At 43.8% G+C, this 23,887-nt stretch overlaps 1 protein-coding gene across 1 annotated transcript; it reads left to right on the plus strand.

Moving 5' to 3' along the window:
- The first annotated feature begins 9,575 nt into the window (after positions 1 to 9,575).
- LOC133928881 (protein NRT1/ PTR FAMILY 3.1-like) lies at positions 9,576 to 20,852 on the plus strand. The gene is made up of 3 exons (XM_062375387.1): positions 9,576 to 9,815; positions 12,319 to 13,102; positions 19,819 to 20,852. The coding sequence occupies exons 1-3, from the start codon at positions 9,722 to 9,724 to the stop codon at positions 20,720 to 20,722; spliced, it is 1,782 nt and encodes a 593-aa protein (XP_062231371.1). The 5' UTR covers positions 9,576 to 9,721; the 3' UTR covers positions 20,723 to 20,852.
- The last annotated feature ends 3,035 nt before the right edge of the window (positions 20,853 to 23,887 follow it).

Here is a 23,887-nt window from a genome sequence, read left to right on the forward strand (position 1 = left end):
ATTTTGCCACTAGCCTGAAACACAAGAGGGAAGAGATCTCCACCGAGGATCTTATTATAGCCCTTGATGTGGAGGAAAAGGCAAGAGCAAAGGACATGCCGATTACATCCGCAGCAGTGGAAAATGGTGCTAATGCAAACATCATAGAGAACAAATTGTACAACAAGAACAAGGGCAAGATGCAGGATGGTGGAAAACCAAAGAAAACCACTAACTTCAAAAAGAAGAACAATGAGAAGAAATTGAAGGACAAAGCATGTTTTGTGTGTGGCAAAAATGGGCACTTTGCAAAGAACTGCCGCTACCGCAAAACTAGAGAAGATGGACAGCCAAACAAGAAGGCTGTGAATGTTACTATTGGCAACAACGACAATGAGGCCGGATCTTCTGGGTATGGTAATATACCAGTTGTATTTTCAGTATTACAATCAACAGATTGGTGGGTTGATACTGGTGCCAATATACATGTGTGTTCTGATATTTCCTTATTTTCCTCTTACCAGGGAGGGCAGTCTTCCTCCGTCCTGATGGGAAACGGATCTGCTGCTTCTGTTCTTGGTGTTGGTACGGTCGAACTGAAGCTCACTTCAGGGAAGATTGTCCATTTGAAGAACATGTAGCATGCTCCAACAATAAACAGGAACCTTATTAGTGGTTCTTTGCATTGTCGGGATGGTTATAAGTTAGTGTTCGAGTCCAATAAAGTTGTCATTTCTAAATTCGGGAACTTTGTTGGTAAAGGCCAGGTACTATTGAGTCTAATTATAATTTGAATGTTGCATCCATGAATAATATTTGCGAGACCAGCTCTTGGCACTCTCGTTTTTGTCATATTGGTTTTGACACCATTGCTCGAATGTCCAGATTAGAGTTTGTCGGTGTATCAGGAACCGAGGGTCCCTGAGTCCTGAGACCAGGCCGGCCGTCCGCCACGTGTCACTATCTCGCGAAGTCCCTCCTGCAGGATGAGGAAAATCTAAGTTCCGGGGGAAGGTGCTCGGGACCACAGCCTCTGGTTCCCGAGCACCCCAGTTCCCCGATGACCCGCAGAGTCCAAGTACCGGGAAGAAAGTGCCCGGGAAGGTGCCCGCTCGCCTCCAAGTACCATAGTCCCCCGATGGGCCAAACAACCAAGTACTCGGGAGAGAGTGCTCGGGGCTGCACGTGGCAGCCCCCGAGGACTCGGTTCCCCGAAGGTTCTACAGGAGAGCTCGGGAGAGAGTGCTCGGGGCTGCACGTGGCAGCCCCCGAGCACTCGGTTCCCCGAAGGTTCTACAGGAGGGCTCGGGAGAGAGTGCTCGGGGCTGCACGTGGCAGCCCCCGAGCACTCGGCTCCCCGAAGGATCTACAGAAGTGCTCGGGAGAAAGTGCTCGGGGCTGCACGTGGCGCCCCCGAGGACTCGGTTCCCCGAAGGATCTACAGAAGTGCTCGGGAGAGAGTGCTCGGGGATGCACGTGGTGGCCCCCGAGCACTCGGTTCCCTGAAGGATCTACAGGAGTGCTCGGGAGAGAGTGCTCGGGGCTGCACGTGGCAGCCCCCGAGGACTCGGTTCCCCGAAGGTTCGCGCAAGATCACCGGACGCCCCGACGACCCGGAAGGATCCATCGGCGAGGTGTCAGCTAGTCAAAGGTCCGAAGCTGCATTTAATGGGCATGCGCGGCCTGACATCTTGACATCCTGACATTCCCAACTGCCCACACCGCAGTGTCAGTCCCTGCCATGCTTTGGCAGAGGGGCGTGGGTCTATTAATTGCACGGGTCCCATCCCGTATCATCCGGGGTATCTCGAGATAACGTTGCCAGGATCCAAGCGTTCCGCCTGCCACCCTGCCCTAGCAGAAGAACAAGACAGGGTGGGCGCGCCAGGTGCCTCTGTGGCCGCCCGGTGGGCCCTCTCAACGGCGCCAGGACGTCCACAGTAACGGGTGGTCGGATGCGTGCCGCGTTTTTCCACCGCCCCTGTCACTTCGCCCGGACGAAATGATGACGCCTTTCTCCATGGCGTCTTGGAACTCGCGCCCCCTCTTTCCCATTTGGGGTAAGTCGAGGTCGGCGTGTGTATAAAAGGAAGGGATGGATAACACAGGAAGACACCCCCCGAGGACCGAAGAAACCAAGATAGAACCACAGGAAGACAGGCCCAAAAAAGAAGCCTGACACTCTCGAAGAACTCTCGAAGACACCCCCGAAAGACTCGGAAAAACCGAGATAGAATAACCTAGATCGATCCGAGATCGAGTAACCTGAGACGAAGAACACCACAAGCAAGCTCGAGCAGAGCTAGAGCAAGGGAGCCTCAAGCTCTCTGTTAGCTATACACCCTTGTAACCAGACACATCCTTGAAGGATTCCCTTCAAGGAAGTATATTGCATCCACACAGGAGTAGGGTATTACGCCCCCGTGCGGCCCGAACCTGTCTAAACCCCGGTGCATTTATTTCTCTTTGCACTAGGTCGATCATCCCCCACCACCGACTGTTGCATTTATTTCCGTTTCCATTTATTTCCCCGATGAACTCGTTCAGGATCATCCCCCCGGCCGAATCTTTAAAAAGGGGTCTCTCGGGATCCCTACGACAGGAGTTCATCCTCCGACAGCTGGCGCGCCAGGTAGGGGTCGAACCTACGGCCTTCTGCTTAGGAAAGCCGCGTGGCAGCCCCGTCGAGCCCCCAGCGGAAGAGGCGACGGGAGGACTCTGGGCCGGCGCCGCCGGACCCGGACTTCAGGCTCCCGGTGGCCAAATGGCAGTATCAGGGGACGACGACCGGGTAAGTTTCCTTCTTTGCTCTTTCTTGGGCGCTCCTTGCCCGAACTGAGCTTCGATTTTGATCTTTGCCTATCTCCCTCAGACGCTGTGTCCGCCGGCACCGGCAAGGCCGATGTCTCCACCATCATCCGCCCCGGGCTCTGCATGCCCGGGGTAGGTTCCGCCGGCGCCGAGGGCTCGGACGACTGCTCCGTCCTCCTCTCGGCCGCCGCTTCCGCCGTCCTCCCCGTGGCCGCCACAACCGTTGGCGCCCCCGCCGTCGCTGCATCTGCCTGCGTCGACGCGGCCGGCGTGCTTGGCTCTGGCCTCGGTGCCCGCGCCCCTTCAATCGCGGTGGCGCCCGCGGTCGGCCTGCAAGAGATATGCGAAGATCAAAATCGAAGCTCAGTTCAGGCAAGGAGCGCCCAAGAAAGAGCAAAGAAGGAAACTTACCCGGTCGTCGACCCCCGATACTGCCATTTGGCCGCTGGGAGCCTGAAGTCCGGGTCTGGCGGCGCCGGCCCAGAGTCCTCCCGTCGCCTCTTCCGCTGGGGGCTCGACGGGGCCGCCGCGCGGCTCTCGGGCACCGGGCCAGGCCCCATCTGCTCGAGTCGCGGCTCCAGGACCGGGAACGCCGCCGCTTCCGACGGCGGCGACGGGGAATCCGGCACCGAGATGAGGACTCGGGGGCGCTTCCCCCGATCCCCTGGCGCCACCACCACTACAGTGTCGGCGGCGCCCTCCTCTCTGGCGCGGCTGCTGCCCGCGGTGGACCCATCGCCATCCCGCGCCGAGCTGTTCGTAGCCTCCTCGCAGAGCAGCTTGTCCAAACCCGGGAGCTCGGAGGCCTCGGGGCTCCGGCTCCTCGGCCGGTCCACGAGCCCCTAGGCATCGAACTCCGGCAGCTGCGCCATGATCGCCACCCGATCGGGATTGGCGCGGAGCGCCATCTCCGGCCACGGGAGTTCCGCCCGGCTCATGTCTTCCACTCCGGTGATCACTCGGGCCATGCCCCTCAGCTCCGCCAGGCCCAGGTCCCAGGAGAGAGTGCTCGGGGCTGCACGTGGCAGCCCCCGAGCACTCGGTTCCCCGAAGGTTCTACAGGAGGGCTCGGGAGAGAGTGCTCGGGGCTGCACGTGGCGGCCCCCGAGCACTCGGTTCCCCGAAGGATCTACAGAAGTGCTCGGGAGAGAGTGCTCGGGGCTGCACGTGGCGGCCCCCGAGGACTCGGTTCCCCGAAGGATCTACAGAAGTGCTCGGGAGAGAGTGCTCGGGGCTGCACGTGGCGGCCCCTGAGGACTCGGTTCCCCAAAGGATCTACAGGAGTGCTCGGGAGAGAGTGCTCGGGGCTGCACGTGGTAGCCCCTGAGCACTCGGTTCCCCGAAGGATCTACAGGAGTGCTCGGGAGAGAGTGCTCAGGGCTGCACGTGGCAGCCCCCGAGGACTCGGTTCCCCGAAGGTTCGCGCAAGATCACCGGACGCCCCGACGACCCGGAAGGATCCATCGGCGAGGTGTCAGCCAGTCAAAGGTCTGAAGCTGCATTTAATGGGCATGCGCGGCCTGACATCCTGACATCCTGACATTCCCAACTGCCCACGCCGCAGTGTCAGTCCCTGCCATGCTTTGGCAGAGGGGCGTGGGTCCATTAATTGCACGGGTCCCGTCCCGTATCATCCGGGGTATCTCGGGATAACGTTGCCAGGATCCAAGCGTTCCGCCTGCCACCCTGCCCTAGCAGAAGAACAAGACAGGGTGGGCGCGCCGGGTGCCTCTGTGGCCGCCCGGTGGGCCCTCTCAACGGCGCCAGGACGTCCACAGTAACGGGTGGTCGGATGCGCGCCGCGTTTTTCCACCGCCCCTGTCACTTCGCCCGAACGGAATGATGACGCCTTTCTTCGTGGCGTCTTGGAACTCGCGCCCCCTCTTTCCCATTTGGGGTAAGTCGAGGTCGGCGTGTGTATAAAAGGAAAAGATGGATAACACAGGAAGACACCCCCCGAGGACCGAAGAAACCAAGATAGAACCACAGGAAGACAGGCCCAAAAAAGAAGCCCGACACTCTCGAAGACACCCCTGAAAGACTCGGAAAAACCGAGATAGAATAACCTAGATCGATCCGAGATCGAGTAACCTGAGATGAAGAACACCACAAGCAAGCTCGAGCAGAGCTAGAGCAAGGGAGCCTCAAGCTCTCTGTTAGCTATACACCCTTGTAACCAGACACATCCTTGAAGGATTCCCTTCAAGGAAGTATATTGCATCCACACAGGAGTAGGGTATTACGCCCCCGTGCGGCCCGAACCTGTCTAAACCCCGGTGCATTTATTTCTCTTTGCACTAGGTCGATCATCCCCCACCACCGACCGTTGCATTTATTTTCGTTTCCATTTATTTCCCCGACGAAATCGTTCAGGATCATCCCCCCGGCCGAATCTTTAAAAAGGGGTCTCTCGGGATCCCTGCGACAGGAGTTCATCCTCCGACAGAGTTAATTCCGAAATTTGATTTTGTCAAAGGATCAAAGTGCCAATCGTGTGTTCAAGCTAAACAACCTCAAAAACCTTTTAAAGGATTAGAGGAAAAGAGGAATTTGGCACCTCTAGATCTTATCCATTCTGATTTGTGTGAGATGAATGGATTGTTGACTAAAGGAGGCAAGAGATATTTCATGACCTTAATTGATGATGCAACACGCTATTGCTATGTTTATTTACTAAAAACAAAAGACGAAGCTCTAAACTACTTTAAAATTTATAAGGCCGAGGTTGACAACCAACTTGAGAGGAAAATTAAGCGATTACATGATGATCGCGGAGGAGAGTATATCTCAAATGAATTCTCTCAATTTTGTGCTGATTATGGAATTATCCATGAAGTTACACCACCATATTCACCCCAGTCGAATGGGATAGTTGAGAGGAAAAACCGGACACTTACAGACTTGGTGAATGCCATGTTAGAGAGTGCCGGTATGCCTTACGAATGGTGGGGGGAAGCTATTTTGACAGCCACTTTCGTCCTAAACAGAGTTGTGACAAAGAATAGAGATGTCACTCCGTATGAGGGATGGAAGGGGAGAAAACCCAATGTCAATTTTCTGCGTTCTTGGGGGTGTTTGGCAAAAGTCAATATACCTACGCCGAAAAAGAGAAAGCTGGGACCCAAAACAATTGATTGCGTGTTTTTGGGTTATGCTCAAAATAGCACGGCCTATAGATTTTTAGTAGTGAGATCTGATACTCCAGAAATTTGTGCTAATACAATCATGGAGTCTAGAGATGCTTCATTCTTTGAGAATATTTATCCCATAAGAGCAGCATGCAGTTCTAACTATAATAAGTATAATGAAACTCATGTAGATACTCTGAAACCTTTATACCACCTGAATCAAATAATGAGATATATGACAAGGATGACAATATAGTTGATGAGGCTCCTAGGAGGAGCAAAAGACCAAGGATTGCAAAATCCTTTGGTGATGATTTTATTGTATATCTTGTCGATGATGTGCCAAAAACTCTTTCGGAGGCTTTTGCATCTCTTGATGCAGTGTATTGGAAAGAGGCGGTCCATAGCGAGATGGACTCTATCATGTCTAATGGGACTTGGGATATTACTGATATTCCAAGCGGGTGTAAACCAGTTGGGTGTAAGTGGATCTTTAAAAAGAAATTAAGGTCTGATGGTACTGTTGAAAAGTACAAGACTAGGCTTGTGGCCAAGGGTTATACCCAAAAAGAGGGAGAGGATTTCTTTGATACTTATTCTCCTGTCGCAAAAATTACTACCATCAGAGTGCTTCTTGCTTTAGCAGCTTCCTATGGTTTTCATGTTCATCAAATGGATGTAAAAACAGCTTTCCTTTATGGAGAGTTGGAGGAAGAAATTAATATGGAGCAACCATATGGTTTTCAGATTTCTGGGCAGAAAAATAAGGTGTGCAAATTGTTAAAATCCCTGTATGGCCTTAAACAAGCACCTAAACAATGGCACGAAAAATTTGATAACACATTAACATCTGCTGGATTCAGTGTCAATGAGGCAGAAAAGTGTGTATACTATCGCTTTGGTGGGGGTCAAGGAGTAATTTTGTGATTGTATGTTGATGACATACTAATTTTTGGAACAAATACTGCTGTGATTGATGAAATCAAATCCTTCTTGTCTCGTTGTTTTGAGATGAAAGATTTGGGTCTGGCAGATGTTATTTTGAATATTAAATTGATCAAGAGTGAAGATGGGATCACTTTAAATCAATCCCACTGTGCGGAGAAGATTCTTAGCCGATTTGGCTTTGAAGACTGTAAAGTTTCTCCGACTCCATATGATGCGAGTGTGAAACTTCGAAAGAACGAAGGACAAGGAATAGATCAATTGAGATATTCACAAATAATTGGGTCCCTTATGTATTTGGCTGGTGCAACGAGACTTGACATTTCCTTTGCTGTGAGCAAATTAAGTCGGTTCTCGTCAAATCCAGGAGATGATCATTGGAAGGCACTTGAGCGAGTGTTGCGCTATTTGAGAGGCACAACAACATTTGGGATTCACTATATAGGATATCCATCTGTGTTAGAAGGATATAGTGATTCCAATTGGATCTCAGATGCAGATAAGATCAAAGCCACCAGTGGCTATGTATTTACACTTGGAGGTGGTGCAGTTTCATGAAGGTCTTGTAAACAGACCATTTTGACGAGGTCAACCATGGAAGCAGAACTTGTTACACTAGAGATAGCCACTGTTGAAGCTGAATGGCTAAGAGAGGTTCTATTGGACTTACCATTGGTTGAGAAACCAATACCACCAATCCTTATGTACTGTGATAACTAAACTGTGCTAGCCAAGGTTATGAGTACTAAGGATAATACTAAGTCCTCCAAACAAGTGAAGCGTAGACTTAAATCTGTCAGGAAAATGAGAAACTCCGGAGTAATAGCTGTGAGCTACGTGCGTACTGAGAAAAATCTGGCAGACCCTTTTACAAAGGGATTACCACGAAATGCGATTTCAGTGATGTCCAAGGACATGGGAATGAGGCCCATTTAAGTTAGTGCATCACAATGGTAACCTATCCTTTTGAGCGGAGATCTCGTGAATTAGGTAATAGGAAAAACAAATTGATGATGTAACCAAAGAGTACATTACACATGTTCAAAATAAAAGTACTCTTGACTGCATGGAAGGTTGGCGTAAAGCCTTAATATTTTTCATTGCAGAAGATATTAGCCTGCAGGATATCTTGAAGGAAAACACCTACTTGAGCCTAACTGTTTGGTCGCAGTTCATGAGAACAGGGCATTCTCTTAGAAAGCTCATGAGAAGATATGGGAGCAGACCATAAACGCTCTGTTTAGGCGAGGTTGTTTTAGCAGCCTAGTATCAGTTGCGATTTCAAGTGAAATCTGCCCACACAAAACTGTGAATTCAAGGCATAGTCCATTCATCAGTTGTGGAAAGGTGAATCTTGATATTCTAGGTGTAAGTTCAACCCGTACGGGACTTATGCTAAAAGACTGGTATATTAACATCACTATAATACAGTGATATTTTTCCTTCTTTTTCTCGCTTTGGTATTGGTGGGGGATTGTTGAAATGTGGCCCATTTAAAGCCTATTCATGAGAATGCAAAGTAAGAAGATTTAGTCCCGTATTGCCAGGCAAGCGGATGTAGACCAACTTAAATACTTGGGTTCTCTGGCCTCTTTGAAATAGAGAAAATGAGAAAGAGAGAGTATGCTTTGCTATATTCACACGCACGCGTGCGCGCGTATTCGCGTATTTTTCGCGTGAATATCCGCGTGACTTGTGACTTGCGACGCGCGGCCGTGGCGTGGCGTGGCAGCACAAAATTGCAAGTCCTTTTGCTGCTCTCCCTTTTTAATTGTGATCAATGTCATAATCTGCCGTTTTAATCGCGATCAATGCCTTAATTCTGAGGGTAATAGTCAGTTATGGAGGCAGCAATTAGTGGGAATTTTATGAGAGAAAACGGCTCCAAGAGGGCAGCCATTTCCCTATAAATCCTGGAGACGTCCAGGCTTTTGAGAATACATCTCTCTGCTCCATATTTTCTTCTCCACCCATCCAGATCACTGTCTTGTGTGCTATGCTACCGGATCTCGCCGGCCCTTCTCCTTGCCGTGCACAAGGTTGGAGGGTGAGCGGTATCTCCGAGCATATGCCGTCGTGAAGCCCGCACGAGGGATGGCAATAAGGTTTCTGGGCAGCGCACCTGCGCGACCGCTCTGCATTGCTTCATCTACGATCTGCACGGTAGCGAATCGACACATCATCAACTTCATCCCTTCATCAACCCGACTGTGAGTTTTTGATGAAACTGATGGATTTTTGGTACTGCTACTTGCTGCTAGGGTTAGAAGTATGTTCATCTATTATAGATTATGAAATATGCCTTTGTATAGAATCTGAAATTAGATTTTTGCGTATATTACCAACAGGTTGTATATACCGTAACTTTATAATAATTAACTATTGGTTATATGCATCTAACGATAAAAAAGCTAGATGCTTATCTATTTTTAAAAAACCAAATTTGAATTCTGAGCTGTACCCTCAGGTCTCCTCTTCTCGTAACCTGGAGAACTATTTCTGGTCATCAAACGGTAATTAGCCTTGCGTCCTCAATCCTCGTCAGAACTGTGACATCTGATCTGCCTACAGTGGATATTGATCAGTGGGTGGAGGTCCTCAACGGGTCACAACTCAATCCCCCGCGTCCTGTGGTGGAGCCTGAAAGCATCTCATTTCAAGAGTTTTTCCGGGGACATATATCCAACGCCATCTTAACCATTCGCCTTTATAAAAGCCGTGCGAACAAGCAGACATCTCCAATCTCCATTTCTCACACGCAAAACAAGTGCTGGGTGGCAGCCAGTGCCTAACCTGTAGCTAATCGCTCTTCGCTGACTGTGAGGCTTCTCCTCCGAAGGAGGACGAGGAGGAGAGCAATGGCTGAAGACGGAGGAGGAGAAAAGAAGGATGCGGTGGTGGCGAAGAAGGCGAAGCGGCAGGGCGGGTTCAGGACCATGCCCTTCATCCTAGGTGATTGATTCTTCACTCCTTGCTGATGTTACTCTCTTTCTGTCGATTATGAAGTACTGTTTTTTTAAAAAGGAAACCAACAGTAGAACTGCCCGTTGCATTAATTAGAAGAAAATCTGATAGACAAAAAATAAAGATTTTTTAAAAGAGATGACAGAATAATAAAAAACATATAGAGGCTGGGAACCAGCAAATCCCAAGCCCGATGTAGTAGGCCTACTCGCGCTACTAGGCGTCCTAAGTGGTGCATGCCCATAAAAGCCCAAAGAGAGAGGCTTCATCCTTGATGACTTGGACGAGGTGGGCGTGGCCTAGTCTCGATGGTTAAAAACGTGTCGGTTTCGTTTCTTACAAATCTCTCAGGAAACTAACATGATGAACGATCAAACTCCTTTGCACGGAGAGTCGATTATAGACTACTACTGACAAAGATTTGCAAGAATATATTATCCTCTTTTTCCCCACAGATTAACTAGTGTGTTTAATTGGATTCCTGGTGTTATTCCTCCGCTACTAGATTTTCTTTAGATCCCTTCTATGGTTCTTGAGCCGGGTGCCTGCAGATAGTTCCACCCCTTTTCCTTCACGGGTCAGTGGAGCCTGCCCATCAGGCAAGTTTCTGAACTTGCTGATCAGCTGATACGCAGAGGCAAGCTCTGGGGATTTGATCTTGTCCGTCAGGCTCATAAAACTACGGCTCTGATCCCTAAAACATATGCAACACCCATGATCTAGTAGAGCCCAAGAACAAGAGCAACACCAGAGCCTCTCATTGCAAATGTATTTTTTTTCAGCATGCCACCTTTCGGATTTGTGACGACGAAGGACGCTGCATGTCTGAACATATAGCATCCTTCCTTTCGGAGCAGTTTTGTTGTTTTCCCTCCGAGTCCACTGTCCACCCGGTCTATTTTGCTCGACACGACATTGGCAACTAAAAATGACGTCTTTGGTTTTACATCTCCAGATCGGTATCAAGGAACTCCTCTGTGAATAGTGGTAATCTATACTGCCAAACTGTAGCTGTCAGTGGTTCAAAGTACGAACCAATCAACCATTGGCGACCTTGACAACCAACGTGTCAATTATGTTACAACACGTATACTCAAGGTTTTTGGCGATTTTCTATGAGAAAAATTGACTTGTAGGCGCGATCAGAATCTTTCTTAAGAATTATTTAGAAACCTATTTGAAAAGCTGAACTGTAACAAAGTTTCTATGCGGTAATTAAACTCCGGAGTAACTGAAAAGACACAAGAAAATTCCTTAATTTATACATGTTGCCACCCTACAATGAGAGGTTCTTGTTTGCATACTTTTTATTGCTATAACAGTGTTGTCGGTACAAGACCAGATTCCTCGCAGACCTTGAAGCCTTACTCGGAGAGGGGGGAACTAATGAATAAAAAAATACATATGTAGTATGGTAATCGTGTTGGCTCGTTGAATTTGTCTTGGTGTCATATCAAAGTTACCAAGATTACTTTAAATAGACTTGCAAATATGCAAAATATACCTGAAAATGGCATAGCATTCTATGAGGAAATCATGTGATGCGGAAATCATGTTTTTCTTTGTATGTAAGCTGGTTATGCAGATTGTGGGAATGTTTGTTTGGGCTTTTGATTCTATATTCAGCTCTCAAAAGCTAAAGATGACACAAACAGCGTGATTTTAGGAATCAATTCTTAGAATGGAAAGCTATATGTACCATTGAAATCCACAATCTGACATAGAGGTTCTTTTATAGATTCTGAGAAATTATGTTACGAAGTTACGACTAGGGGATTACAGACATTGCACTTCCTTGACATCAAAATCATTTCAAAGGTTAGAATCAACTTCTAAGCCACAATCCAGAATCAGTTTTTGGAAAAGCCACATAAAAAACAAATAGAACTTGAGCCTATGGTAGAAAGTTGGTCAAATCCTCCTCTAGTTCCACTAGCCGAAATCATGCCAAGCTCGGGATTCTCATGTACATATCTTGTACGCTTGAGACGAAGGCCCTCTTATGGCACAACTTCAGCTTCAACTCCATCTTTATTCGTGCGGAAAAAGATAAATTACTACCAAATGACTTAGATTCTTAACCAGCTTATGAGAAAGCAAAAACTGGGATCTAGCTAAGAAGCAAGAGCTACCTCGAAACAACTTCTATCATAAGCTGGATTGTGCAAGACATCCTAAGACCTTGTTTGAATGGACCGATATATACTAGCCCATTCATGTTGGTTGGCAAGGATTTTAGTACAAATTCCTACAAGTCATATTAAACCAAGGGTAGGATTTACGCTAGAGATACGAAAATCATAGTACTCGGCGGGAAAAGGGCAACTTGACCTCTAAAACAAAAGAAAAATCTTTTTTGATCTAATTTTTTTAAAATAATTATTGTCCTAAAGCCCAGTCAATTTAGATTTTTTTAGTTTTGTTTATCTCACTATTACCATCTACAATCGAAGCATCTAACATTTCCCGCCATGCCTGTGCACAACGACAGCGAACGACTTCTGCGACCGGCTCGCGACGGTTGGGTTCAGCTCGAACCTGATCACGTACCTCACCCTGCAGATGCACCTGCCGCTTGTCGAGGCCTCCAACACGATTACCAATTTCAACGGCACCACCAACCTCACCCCGCTCATCGGTGGTCTCATCGCCGACTCCTTCGCCGGCCGCTTCTGGACCATCACGTTCGGCTCCTTCATATACCAGCTCGGCATGGTCTGCCTCACCCTGTCCGCCGCGCTCCCCTCGCTCCACCCGCCGCCTTGCGCCAAGCACGCCGCCGACTGCCAGCGCGCGTCGTCATCCCAGATCGCCGTGCTCTACGCCTCGCTGCTCTGCACGTCCATCGGCGCAGGGGGTACGCGCCCCTGCAACATGGCGTTCGGCGCCGACCAGTTCGAGCTGGACGCGCACGGGCACCGGGGTGCCAGGTCCAAGTGGAGCTTCTTCAACCTCTACTTCTTCGGCGTCGAGCTCGCGAAGCTCACTGCCGTGACCGCCGTGGTGTACATCCAGGAGAACGTCGGGTGGGGATGGGGGCTTGGCGTGCCCACTATCGCCATGCTCGCCGCGGTGATCGCCTTCGTGTCCGGGTACTCTTTGTACCTCAGGATGCCGCCCGGGGGCAGCCCCCTAGTCCGGCTGGCGCAGGTCACTACCGCAGCGTTCAAGAAGCGGAAAGCCGTCGTGCCGGACCCGAGCCTCCTGTACGAGGACAAGGAACTCGACGCCGGCATCTCCACCACCGGACGTCTTCTCCACACCAATCAGCTAAAGTAAGTAAAATAAATAGGTCTGTCTAGCTATCTGAAGACAGATTTTGGTCTCTAAAACCTATCAAATTATGAACCGATGAGCTGCTGTCACGTTGTGTAGCCGGATTTTAAACATGTCAAGATCAAAGAATTAGGATAGCAGCTTAAAAAAAGCAAACGGGTCTACAGAAAGATCCAAAAGCTACAAACAAACACAAATAAAAAAGGAGTACAATAAAGGACTGAAACCAACAGTCATTCCTAGGCTGCAACACAAACACAAAAATAGGCCTAATAAAAAGACCTAAGATTTTTCTGTCCAGGAACAACACAATAGAACAACTTGAACAAATAAGAGAAGATCTAAATTCACAATATATCAGAAACAAAAATAGCTACCATGATGTGGCATGTGAAGATTTAGTCACTTAACGCGTCACCAATAACATTCCAAGTTCAAAACAAAACTACATTACTGTCTTGATGAACTGTGACATATTACAAACTTGTAACAAATACGACTATCTATTTTGAACCATAGTTGTGCTTTTTGGATTCTGGATAGCTGACAAATCCATATTTGACAAAAAGTTTATAGGTGCTCACGTCGACAAGAATCTTCCTAGATATATAAGGGTTGGAAGAACATAAGAATTACTTCAGAACAAATTCTTCATAAATATAGCCAAATTGGTTTCCCAAAAAAAAATCTTAATTCCATCACTAACCTGATCTGCACTTCTGTCTAAAATATTATGCTTGCTGAACAACAAATTATTGACAATTTGAACTCTGAATGTTTTGAATATTGTCTTGAGAGAACTCATCCACCAACTTAGCGCCGGATCTCTACAGTTCCATACACTTGATCACAAAGCTAGGCACCACAATCAACACTATAAAGCCTAAAATCATGAGCATAAAAATTTATCAGATTATCATGCTAAAAATAGAGAAGATTTCTGATAATTTCTTAAGAGGACAAAAAAAGGAGATAGAAAAATAGTAATGATCATAGTTCACTGAACTTTCACATTATTTAATTTTGTCGAGACATATCTATAACCAATCTTAAACCTATGAAAAGGCATCTCCGCAGAGACAAATTCATCCCACATATGCGTGAAACACGGCACGATTATTTGAACTTTATAGAGTTTATGAGAGAGAAAGAGACATAGAGAAAAGCTATAAATAGAAAGATATAAAATAAATTTAGAGAGATACATATATACATAGTAACATACAGACACACATAGAGAGAGCGATTCACAGCACAGGCAAAAGCATATAAAAAACATAAGAAATGAGAACAAAAAGAGAGAAACATAGATACAAATAGATAAATAGAGAGAAAGGGATAGAGATAAAAGGAGAAACCCATAGAGAGATAAAGAGAGGTTGAGAGAGAGAGTAAAAGAGACAGGTAAATATGGAGAGGAAGAGAGAAACAAATAGATAGAGAAAGGGAGAGAGGAATATGGAGAGGAGACGTAAATAGAGAGATAGATATAGACACAAAGAAGGAAACAGAGTAAGAGAGAGAGAGATTCACATCACACACAAAAGCATATAAAAAACACAAGAAATGAGGAAAAAAGAGAGATACAAAGACAAATAAATAGAGAAGAAATAGACATAGATAAATAAAGAAGAAGATATAAACATATTGAGAGGGGAGATAAATAGAGAGATAGAGATAGAGACACAAATTAAGAAACACACATAGAGAGAGAAAGAAACATGGCACAATTAGTAGAAGTTTATAGAGTTTATGAGAGAGAAAGAGACATAGAGAAAAAGCTATAAATAGAAAGATATAAATAAATTTAGAGAGATACATATATACATAGTAACACACACACACACACACACACACACACACACACACACACACATATATATATATATATATATATATATATATATATATATATATATATATATATATATATATATATATATATATATATATATAGAGAGAGAGAGAGAGAGAGAGAGAGAGAGAGAGTCACAGCACATGAAAAAGCATATACAAAAACACAAGAAATGAGGACAAAAGAGAGATATATAGATACAAATAGATAAATAGAAAGAAAGAGATAGAAATAAAAAGAGAAACAGAGAGAGAGAGAGAGAGAGTAAAACAGAAACATGTAAATAGGGAGAGGAAGAGAGAAACAAATAGATAGATAGAGGGAGAAAGGAATATAGAGAGGGGACATAAATAGAGAGATAGATATAGATAAAAAAACAGAGTAATAGAGAGAGAGATTCACCCAAGCTAGGCACCACAATAACCACTATAAACCTAAAATCATGAGCATAAAAATTAATCAGATTATCATGCTAAAAATAGAAGAGATTTCCAATAATTTCTTAAGAGGACAAAAAAGGGAGATAGAAAAATAGTAATGATCATAGTTACTGAACTTTCAAATTATTTAATTTCTTCGAGGCGTATATATAACCAATCTTAAACCTATGAAAAGGCATCTCCATAGAGACAAATTCATCCCACATATGCGTGAAACACAACACCATTATTCGAACTTTATACAGTTTATGATAGAGAAAGAGACATAGAGAAAAGCTATAAATCGAAAGATATAAATAAATTTAGAGAGATACATATATACATAGTAACATACAGACACACATAGAGAGAGCAATTCACAGCACAGGCAAAAGCATATAAAAAACACAAGAAATGAGAAAAAAAGAGAGAAACATTGATACGAATAGATAAATAGAGAGAAAGAGATAGAGATAAAAGGAGAAACACATAGAGAGATAAAGAGAGGTTGAGAGAGAGAGAGAGAGAGAGAGAGAGAGTAAAAGATACAGGTAAATATGGAGTGGAAGAGAGAAACAAATAGATAGAGAGAGGGAGAGAGGAATATGGAGAGAGGACGTAAATAGAGAGATAGATATAGACACAAAGAAAGAAACAGAGTAATATAGAGAGATTCACATCACACACAAAAGCATATACAAAAACACAAGAAATGAGGAAAAAAGAGAGATACAAAGACAGATAAATAGAGAAGAAAGAGACATAGATAAATAGAGAGGAAAGGGACATAGATAAATAGAGAGGAAAGGGACATAGATAAATAGAGAGAGGGGAGATAAATAGAGAGATAGAGATAGAGACACAAATTAAGAAACACACATAGAGAGAGAAAGAAACATGGCACCATTAATCGAAGTTTATAGAGTTTATGAGAGAGAAAGAGACATAGAGAAAAAGCTATAAATAGAAATATATAAATAAATTTAGAGAGATACATATATACATAGTAACACACACACACACACACACACACATATATATATATATAGAGAGAGAGAGAGATTCATAGCACATGAAAAAGCATATACAAAAACACAAGAAATGAGGACAAAAGAGAGATATATAGATACAAACAGATAAATAGAAAGAAAGAGATAGAGATAAAAAGAGAAACAGAGAGAGAGAGAGAGTAAAAGAGAAACATGTAAATAGGGAGAGGAAGAGAGAAACAAATAGATAGAGAGAGGGAGAAAGGAGTATAGAGAGGGGACATAAATAGAGAGATAGATATAGATAAAAAAAAGAATAATAGAGAGAGAGAGATTCACCAAAGATAGGAACCACAATCAACACTATAAAACCTAAAATCATGAGCATAAAAATTTATCAGATTATCGTGCTAAAAATAGAGGAGATTTCCGATAATTTCTTAAGACGACAAAAAAGGGAGATAGAAAAATAGTAATGATCATAGTTCACTGAACTTTCATATTATTTAATTTCTTCGAGACGTATCTATAACCAATCTTAAACCTATGAAAATGCATCTCCATAGAGACATATTCATCTCACATATGTGTGAAACACGACACCATTGTTCGAACTTTATAGAGTTTATGAGGGAGAAATAGACATAGAGACAAACTATAAAATCGAAAGATATAAATAAATTTAGAGAGATACATATATACATAGTAACATACCGACACACATAGAGAGAGTGATTCACAGCACAGGCAAAAGCATATAAAAAACACAAGAAATGAGAACAAGAAAAGAGAAACATAGATACAAATAGATAAATAGAGAGAAAGAGATAGAGATAAAAGGAGAAACACATAGAGAGATAAAGATAGGTTGAGAGAGAGAGTAAAAGAGATAGGTAAATATGGAGAGGAAGAGAGAAACAAATAGATAGAGAAAGGGAGAGAGGAATATGGAGAAGGGACATAAATAGAGAGATAGATATAGACACAAAGAAAGAAACGGAGTAATAGAGAGAGGGAGATTCACATGACACACGAAAGCATATACAAAAACATAAGAAATGAGGATAAAAGAGAGATACAACGACATATAAATAGAGAAGAAAGAGACGTAGATAAATAGAGAGGAAGATATAGACATAGAGAGAGGGGAGATAAATAGAGAGATAGAGATACAGATACAAATTAAGAAACACACACAGAGAGAGAAAGAAACATGGCACCATTAGTCGAAGTTTATAGAGTTTATGAGAGAGAAAGAGACATAGAGAAAAAGCTATAGATAGAAAGATATAAATAAATTTAGAGAGATACATATATACATAGTAACACATACACATATATATGTATATATATATAGAGAGAGAGAGATTCACAGCATATACAAAAACACAAGAAATGAGGACAAAAGAGAGATATATAGATACAAACAGATAAATAGAAAGAAAGAGATAGAGATAAAAAAGATAAACAAAGAGAGAGAGAGAGAGAGTAAAAGAGAAACATGTAAATAGGGAGAGGAAGAGATAAACAAATAGATAGAGAGAGGGAGAAAGGAATACAGAGAGAGGACATAAATAGAGAGATAGATATAGATAAAAAAATAGAGTAATAGAGAGAGAGATTCACAGGACATGCAAAAGAATATACAAAAACAAAAGAAATGAGGACAAAAAGGGATACATAGATACAGAAAGATAAATAAAGAAGAAAGAGACATAGATAAATAATGAAACACAGAGAGAGATAAAATAGAGAGGAAGAGATAGACATAGAGAGAGGAATAAAGAGAGGGGAGATAAATAGAGAGATAGAGACACAAATTAAGAAACACATAGAAAGAGAGGGAGAGAGATAAAATAGAGAGGAAGAGATAGACATAGAGAGAGGAATAGTGAGAGGGGAGATAAGTAGAGAGATAGAGACACAAATTAAGAAACACACACACACACACACACACACACACACACACACACACACACACACACACACACACATATATATATATATATATATATATATATATAGAGAGAGAGAGAGAGAGAGAGAGAGAGAGACTAAACAATAGCAGAGAATGTGATGGATACGTGGCGACAATCAATACATTATAACCATGGTGGATGACATCTCAGAAAGATGGGAAAATAAGGCAAAGAAGGGGTTCATGTGACGTAATGTAATTCTAAAAATTGCTATAGACACCCTGAAAATCCTTCAGTTTCTAAATAATGTTTCTCTGTACGATGCGTGAAACTTCACTGTGAAATTGAAATCACTAGTCCACGGACTTCGGACTTGATTGTGCAGATTTTTGTATAGAGTGGCAATGCATTCTTTTGTTCCTCGGATGCATACAACTTCGATGTACAGAAGAAATGGCTAGTCAGCATTCTGCATTATGATGGAAGCAGAACATGTCAAAGGATACAAGGTCACCATACATATCTTACACAAAACTCTTCGGCACTTTTCAGTAGTAACAACTTGTTCCTCTGTTACAAGGTACTACTTAGGCAGAGTCTTCTCTTGGCAGATTAGTTATCGATAGTATAGCCTACTGATCATTGGTGTTAAGTGATAGTAGATAGTTACATAATTGATTTTCTGATCTTTTGAACAACATATGGCATATCTATCAAAGGATCCACAATTAGTTTTCACCTAAACCATACAATTCATTAAGAGTTCTTCCTGGCATAAAGCATAGGCAAAAGTATGGTTTGTATTGACTAAAAAATGTAGTTTCAATCAAAGGGATCCAACACAAAAAGACAACATGAAAATGGAAGCACAAACTCACCGGAGAAGGATCTGAAAAACGACTCACTCGCTTGTTGTTCCAACAGTCTCAAACCCTAACACAACATATATGAATCAAAAAAAAAAAAGCAACCCATGCATCAATTCTTCACACTAGTTGCATTTTGAGCTCACCTCAATAGCAACCTAGGTTTTATCCCAATTGCCTCGACCCTGTCTCGTGCTCCACCCATAAGAAAGAGGAACAACAAAAACAAACTAGCAAATAAATGAATCACTCAGCAAATTAGATAGATTGGGTACTAAACAACACAAATCAGCTCAATTGCACCTTCAATTGCAGAAGAAAGGGCCAGATTGGAGAGGGGGACAACGTCGATGAGAGAAGGAGACGAGTGAGTTAGAGAGAGGGAGGAGTGAGATGCTCTAGTAGGGAGAGAGAGATGCCTTTTTTCTAGCAGATTCGGGTCTCCCAGTTTCTACATGTTACGGGCAAAAAATCAAACCCGATTCTACACACAAATTAAAGCAACCTCGATCAAAAACAAATCATGAATAAAGCACATCAAAGAGCCGAAGATCAAAATCTGTCATCGGATTAATAGCAAATTTCAAAATAAATTCCTAGCGCTTTTGCCATGCAATGAAATATGATTTTATTTTGGTTGCACGCGGTTACTACTTGTTCTCGTTAGGTTCCTTGACAAGGCGGCCATAGTGATGGACGGCGACGTGCTGCCGTCCGGCCAGCCGAAGCTATGGCGGCTGTCGACGGTGCACCGCATCGAGGAGCTCAAGTCCATCATCCGCATGCTGCCGATCTGGGCAGCTGGCATCATCCTGGTGACCTCGTCGTCGCACAACCACAGCTTCGCCATACAGCAAGCCCGCACCATGGACCGCGACATCACGCCGCACTTCAAGATCCCGCCGGCCTCCATGCTCATCTTCACCAACCTCGCCATGCTGCTCACCCTGGCCTTCTACGACCGCGTGCTCGTCCGCGTGCTCCGCCGCTTCACTGGCCGACCGAACGGCATCACCCACCTCCAGCGCACGGGCGTCGGATTGACCATAGCCATGCTAGCCAATGTGATGGCCGCGATCATCGAGCGGAGGCGCAAATCCGTGGCCGCCGCGAGCGGGCTTCTCGACTCCCCCAAGGCCACCCTGCCGATGAGCGTCTTCTGGCTGGTGCCGCAGTACGCCATCCACGGCGTCGCCAACGCCTTCATGGATGTCGGCCGCATGGAGTTCCTCTACGACCAGGCGCCGGAGAGCATGCGGAGCACGGCGGCAGCGCTGTACTGGCTGACTATCTCAATGGGGAACTACCTGGGCACGCTGCTGGTGACCATTGTGCACGAGAAGACGCGGCGAAGCGGGCAATGGCTCCAGGACAACCTCAACCGAGGGAAGCTAGACAACTACTACTGGCTCGTCGTGGCTCTGGAGGTGCTCAACCTCGTCTACTACTTCGTCTGCGTCAAGTACTACACCTTTAAGCCATTGGAGACGGTCGGCGTTGAGAAGGACGTCGAGCTCTACCATGGCAATGACACCGAGGACGCCAAGAAGCAGGGTGGAAGCTTCAAGTAACTTAGAGTGTGCTTCGATCGATCTCGATCCCTATCTAGTAGAAGAATTGTGTTGGGACTGAATAATGGTACTTAGATAGCGTTGTTTTCTCTTAACTTAAAATTGCAGATTTTAAGAACTATTTACCACTGGCACATAGTGCATGGCCAATTGTTTAAGAAATGCCACCGCTATAGAAATCGTTATCTGACACTACGCAATCGGCAGTGATAGTCTAGAATTATAATTGCCGATTTCGCAATCGATAGTGATAGCCTAATATAACTGCTGGTTTGATCCAAGAACCAAAAGTGATATCACCATTATCACTACCGGTTTGATCTAAGAACCGGTAGTTATAGCTTATTTTCACTGTTTGTTCATAACATTAACCGACAGTGATAATGATGATATCTCTACTGGTTCGTGGCTCAAACCGTAGTGATAATTCCAAACAAAAAACACTTATAGTTCATACACAGTTCACCATCACATATCACATATAGTTCATATACAATTAATTATCACGTATGATTGACATGCAGTTCATTATTCACACGTGGCTTCATCATTATTTATATAGTAATTGAAAAGTAGATATTAATATCTAAAATTATATATCTTAGCGTCATTTAGGAGGAATATGTCTCTATCAACGCAGAATGCGTGCGAGTAAGTGAAATGAGCCCTCTCTAAAAATATTTTAGTGGCTAATCCTATATTTGGCAGAGGAAAATTTCACAGAGGTAGAGGAGGAGGAGGAGGGTGGCTCCAATAGTCCAAGGATAAGCACCCTAAAAACCTAATGTACCTTCCACCCACAGCCCTAGTGAAATCTATCATGCTATGATCTCTCAAAGTTTAGTAGCTAATCCTAGCAGAGGAAATTTCAGCAAGACGGAGGGAGAAAGAAGGTAACACCAAACCTATTGCACATTCGTCTCCCTCTGCCTAGGTGTAATCTATCATGATACCTCTCAATGACGGCAATCAAATCAACTTTAAAACATCATTAGTCAAACCCTTCATCAGATAAAAACAACGTAAGCTATGACACCTTATTTGCAACTATCATCATTGGCAATTGTTGCCCTTATTGACTCATGTAAAAGAGACTTATTTTAGGGGCACAAGTCATAAAATCATCAAACCTGATACCACACAACATTATGTTTAAACTTAATTCGACATGGTATCATTATTGGCAAACTGTAGCTATCTATCATAGTCATTTTCTAATATATGACCTCATATCATTTTTCCTATTTCATGGTTGACAGGATAAACATAACTAAAACTCAACTAAATTTCTATATAAGAAAAGTAGCAAAAAGTCACTACTCAACCATTCAAATTTCTATTGCGTTATATTTAGTAATCAATATTTTTCTATCACTACTCAACCATTCCCAACTAGCAAAAAGGTACAAATCAGTGCACAAGCCAAAATTCAGCATGGCATCTCCAAGAATGTTTTTTCCACCACTAATCATCTATTTTATCAATAATCTCATATCCAGTGACCATTTACATCAACACACATTCAAGTTCTTATATTTGTATGGAGTACTAGAAAAAAGTTGGGGATTACCTTACGGCGATGGCAACGGGAAGGGAGTTGAGGCATCAGTGTGGACAAGACTAGGGAGGGAGACATGTCATCGGTGTTGAGGATGCCAGGGAGGGAGCCAAGGTGTTAGTGTGGAGGTGGCTGAGACGGGAGCTGAGGTGTTAGTGTGAAGGAGGCTAGCATCAGGGTGGATGAGGTGGTGGCGTTGGCTCCAAGATGTGGAGGAGGTAGAGTAGGGTGCAGTGAGAGCCGAGGCGTCGGTGTGGTTGCTCGGGAGTGGCTAAGTGTTGAAGAAGGAAGGAGAAGGATAGTTATATAGGGCAACGATACTATCACTGTATGATTAAGTAAATAACCACCAATGATAGACTATCACTATCAGTTCACAACTACAACAGACAATTTAGTATCATTGTGTGGGGTGCGGGAATTGAGGCATCAGTGATAGTCTAATACTGTCGGATGATAACTAGAACCGGCAGTGATACTATCAACATAAATTAAAAAAAGGGTGTTCAAGCTGCAGGGCTAGGAAAACCACTTGTAAGTTCCCAACCACTGCAAGTCAATGAAACCCTTCAGTTATACAAGTCTGGGCTGAGGTTTATAAAGCATGCAAGCTGTTTCTAGATAGGTAGTGTGATACTAAAGGTAACAATGGTAGCAGTTGTGACAAGCAAGGATGCAAATTGCAAGTAGCTTGTAGTCAGACTTAGTATTAAATACAAAGCATAATACTAGATAAGTCCATTACAAATATTACATAACTTAATATTAATAACAAAGTACATATAAATAGTTCTGATCTACACAACCCTTCTGATATTTAAAATGCACGCATGATTCTTTGCCTCATGTACAGGCTAGTGTGGATCGCATTATTGAAGATGACAATGTCTTCATCAACACTATACATATGACGATGTAGATACTCTACATCTTGGTGTCGGGGGAAGATAACAAAGCAATTGTTGTTTTGGGGATCAAAGGCAATCCTAAATATGTTGATAGGTCCCAAAGCGTACTGGAGAGAAGCACCAATGATCATCCATTCGCTTCAAGTTGGATGAACCTTGTTTCGCAAGATGAAGAACAATCATTCATGAGGGCCTATAACGAGATCCTGATAATGAGCCACCATCTGGTTGACCCTAACCCTTGTTCCAATATTAGGTATCAAAATGACACAGAAGAGTAGATCTACAAAAATTAACACAAACATAAAAAAGAGAACTACAACTTAAGATAAAAAACATATATCTAACTAAGGAAAAACAAAGCACTAGGTGATGAAAAGAAAATCATATTTCTTCACATACCTCTTGCGATCAAAGTAAGGAAGAACAAATATCTCTCATCTCACTTGTTTCAGAGTGAATTCTCACTTATGACATAGAGAAAATGATAAAGGCATGAGGATTAAATAGATGTTGTAGTTGTTCCAATTGAAATTACCAACAAACAGTGATAGATGAACGCATCGATTTGCATGCCTCATGCAATGATATCACTGACAGGATAGACCGACGCCTCATTTCTCGCTCCCCCTATGATTGTAGGGTGGAGTTACCAATTGACATTTATAGTCTAGCACTGTCGGTTGGTAACTCCAACCA

The sequence above is a fragment of the Phragmites australis genome, chromosome 9 (assembly GCF_958298935.1).
Source record: "Phragmites australis chromosome 9, lpPhrAust1.1, whole genome shotgun sequence".
NCBI lineage: Eukaryota > Viridiplantae > Streptophyta > Magnoliopsida > Poales > Poaceae > Phragmites > Phragmites australis.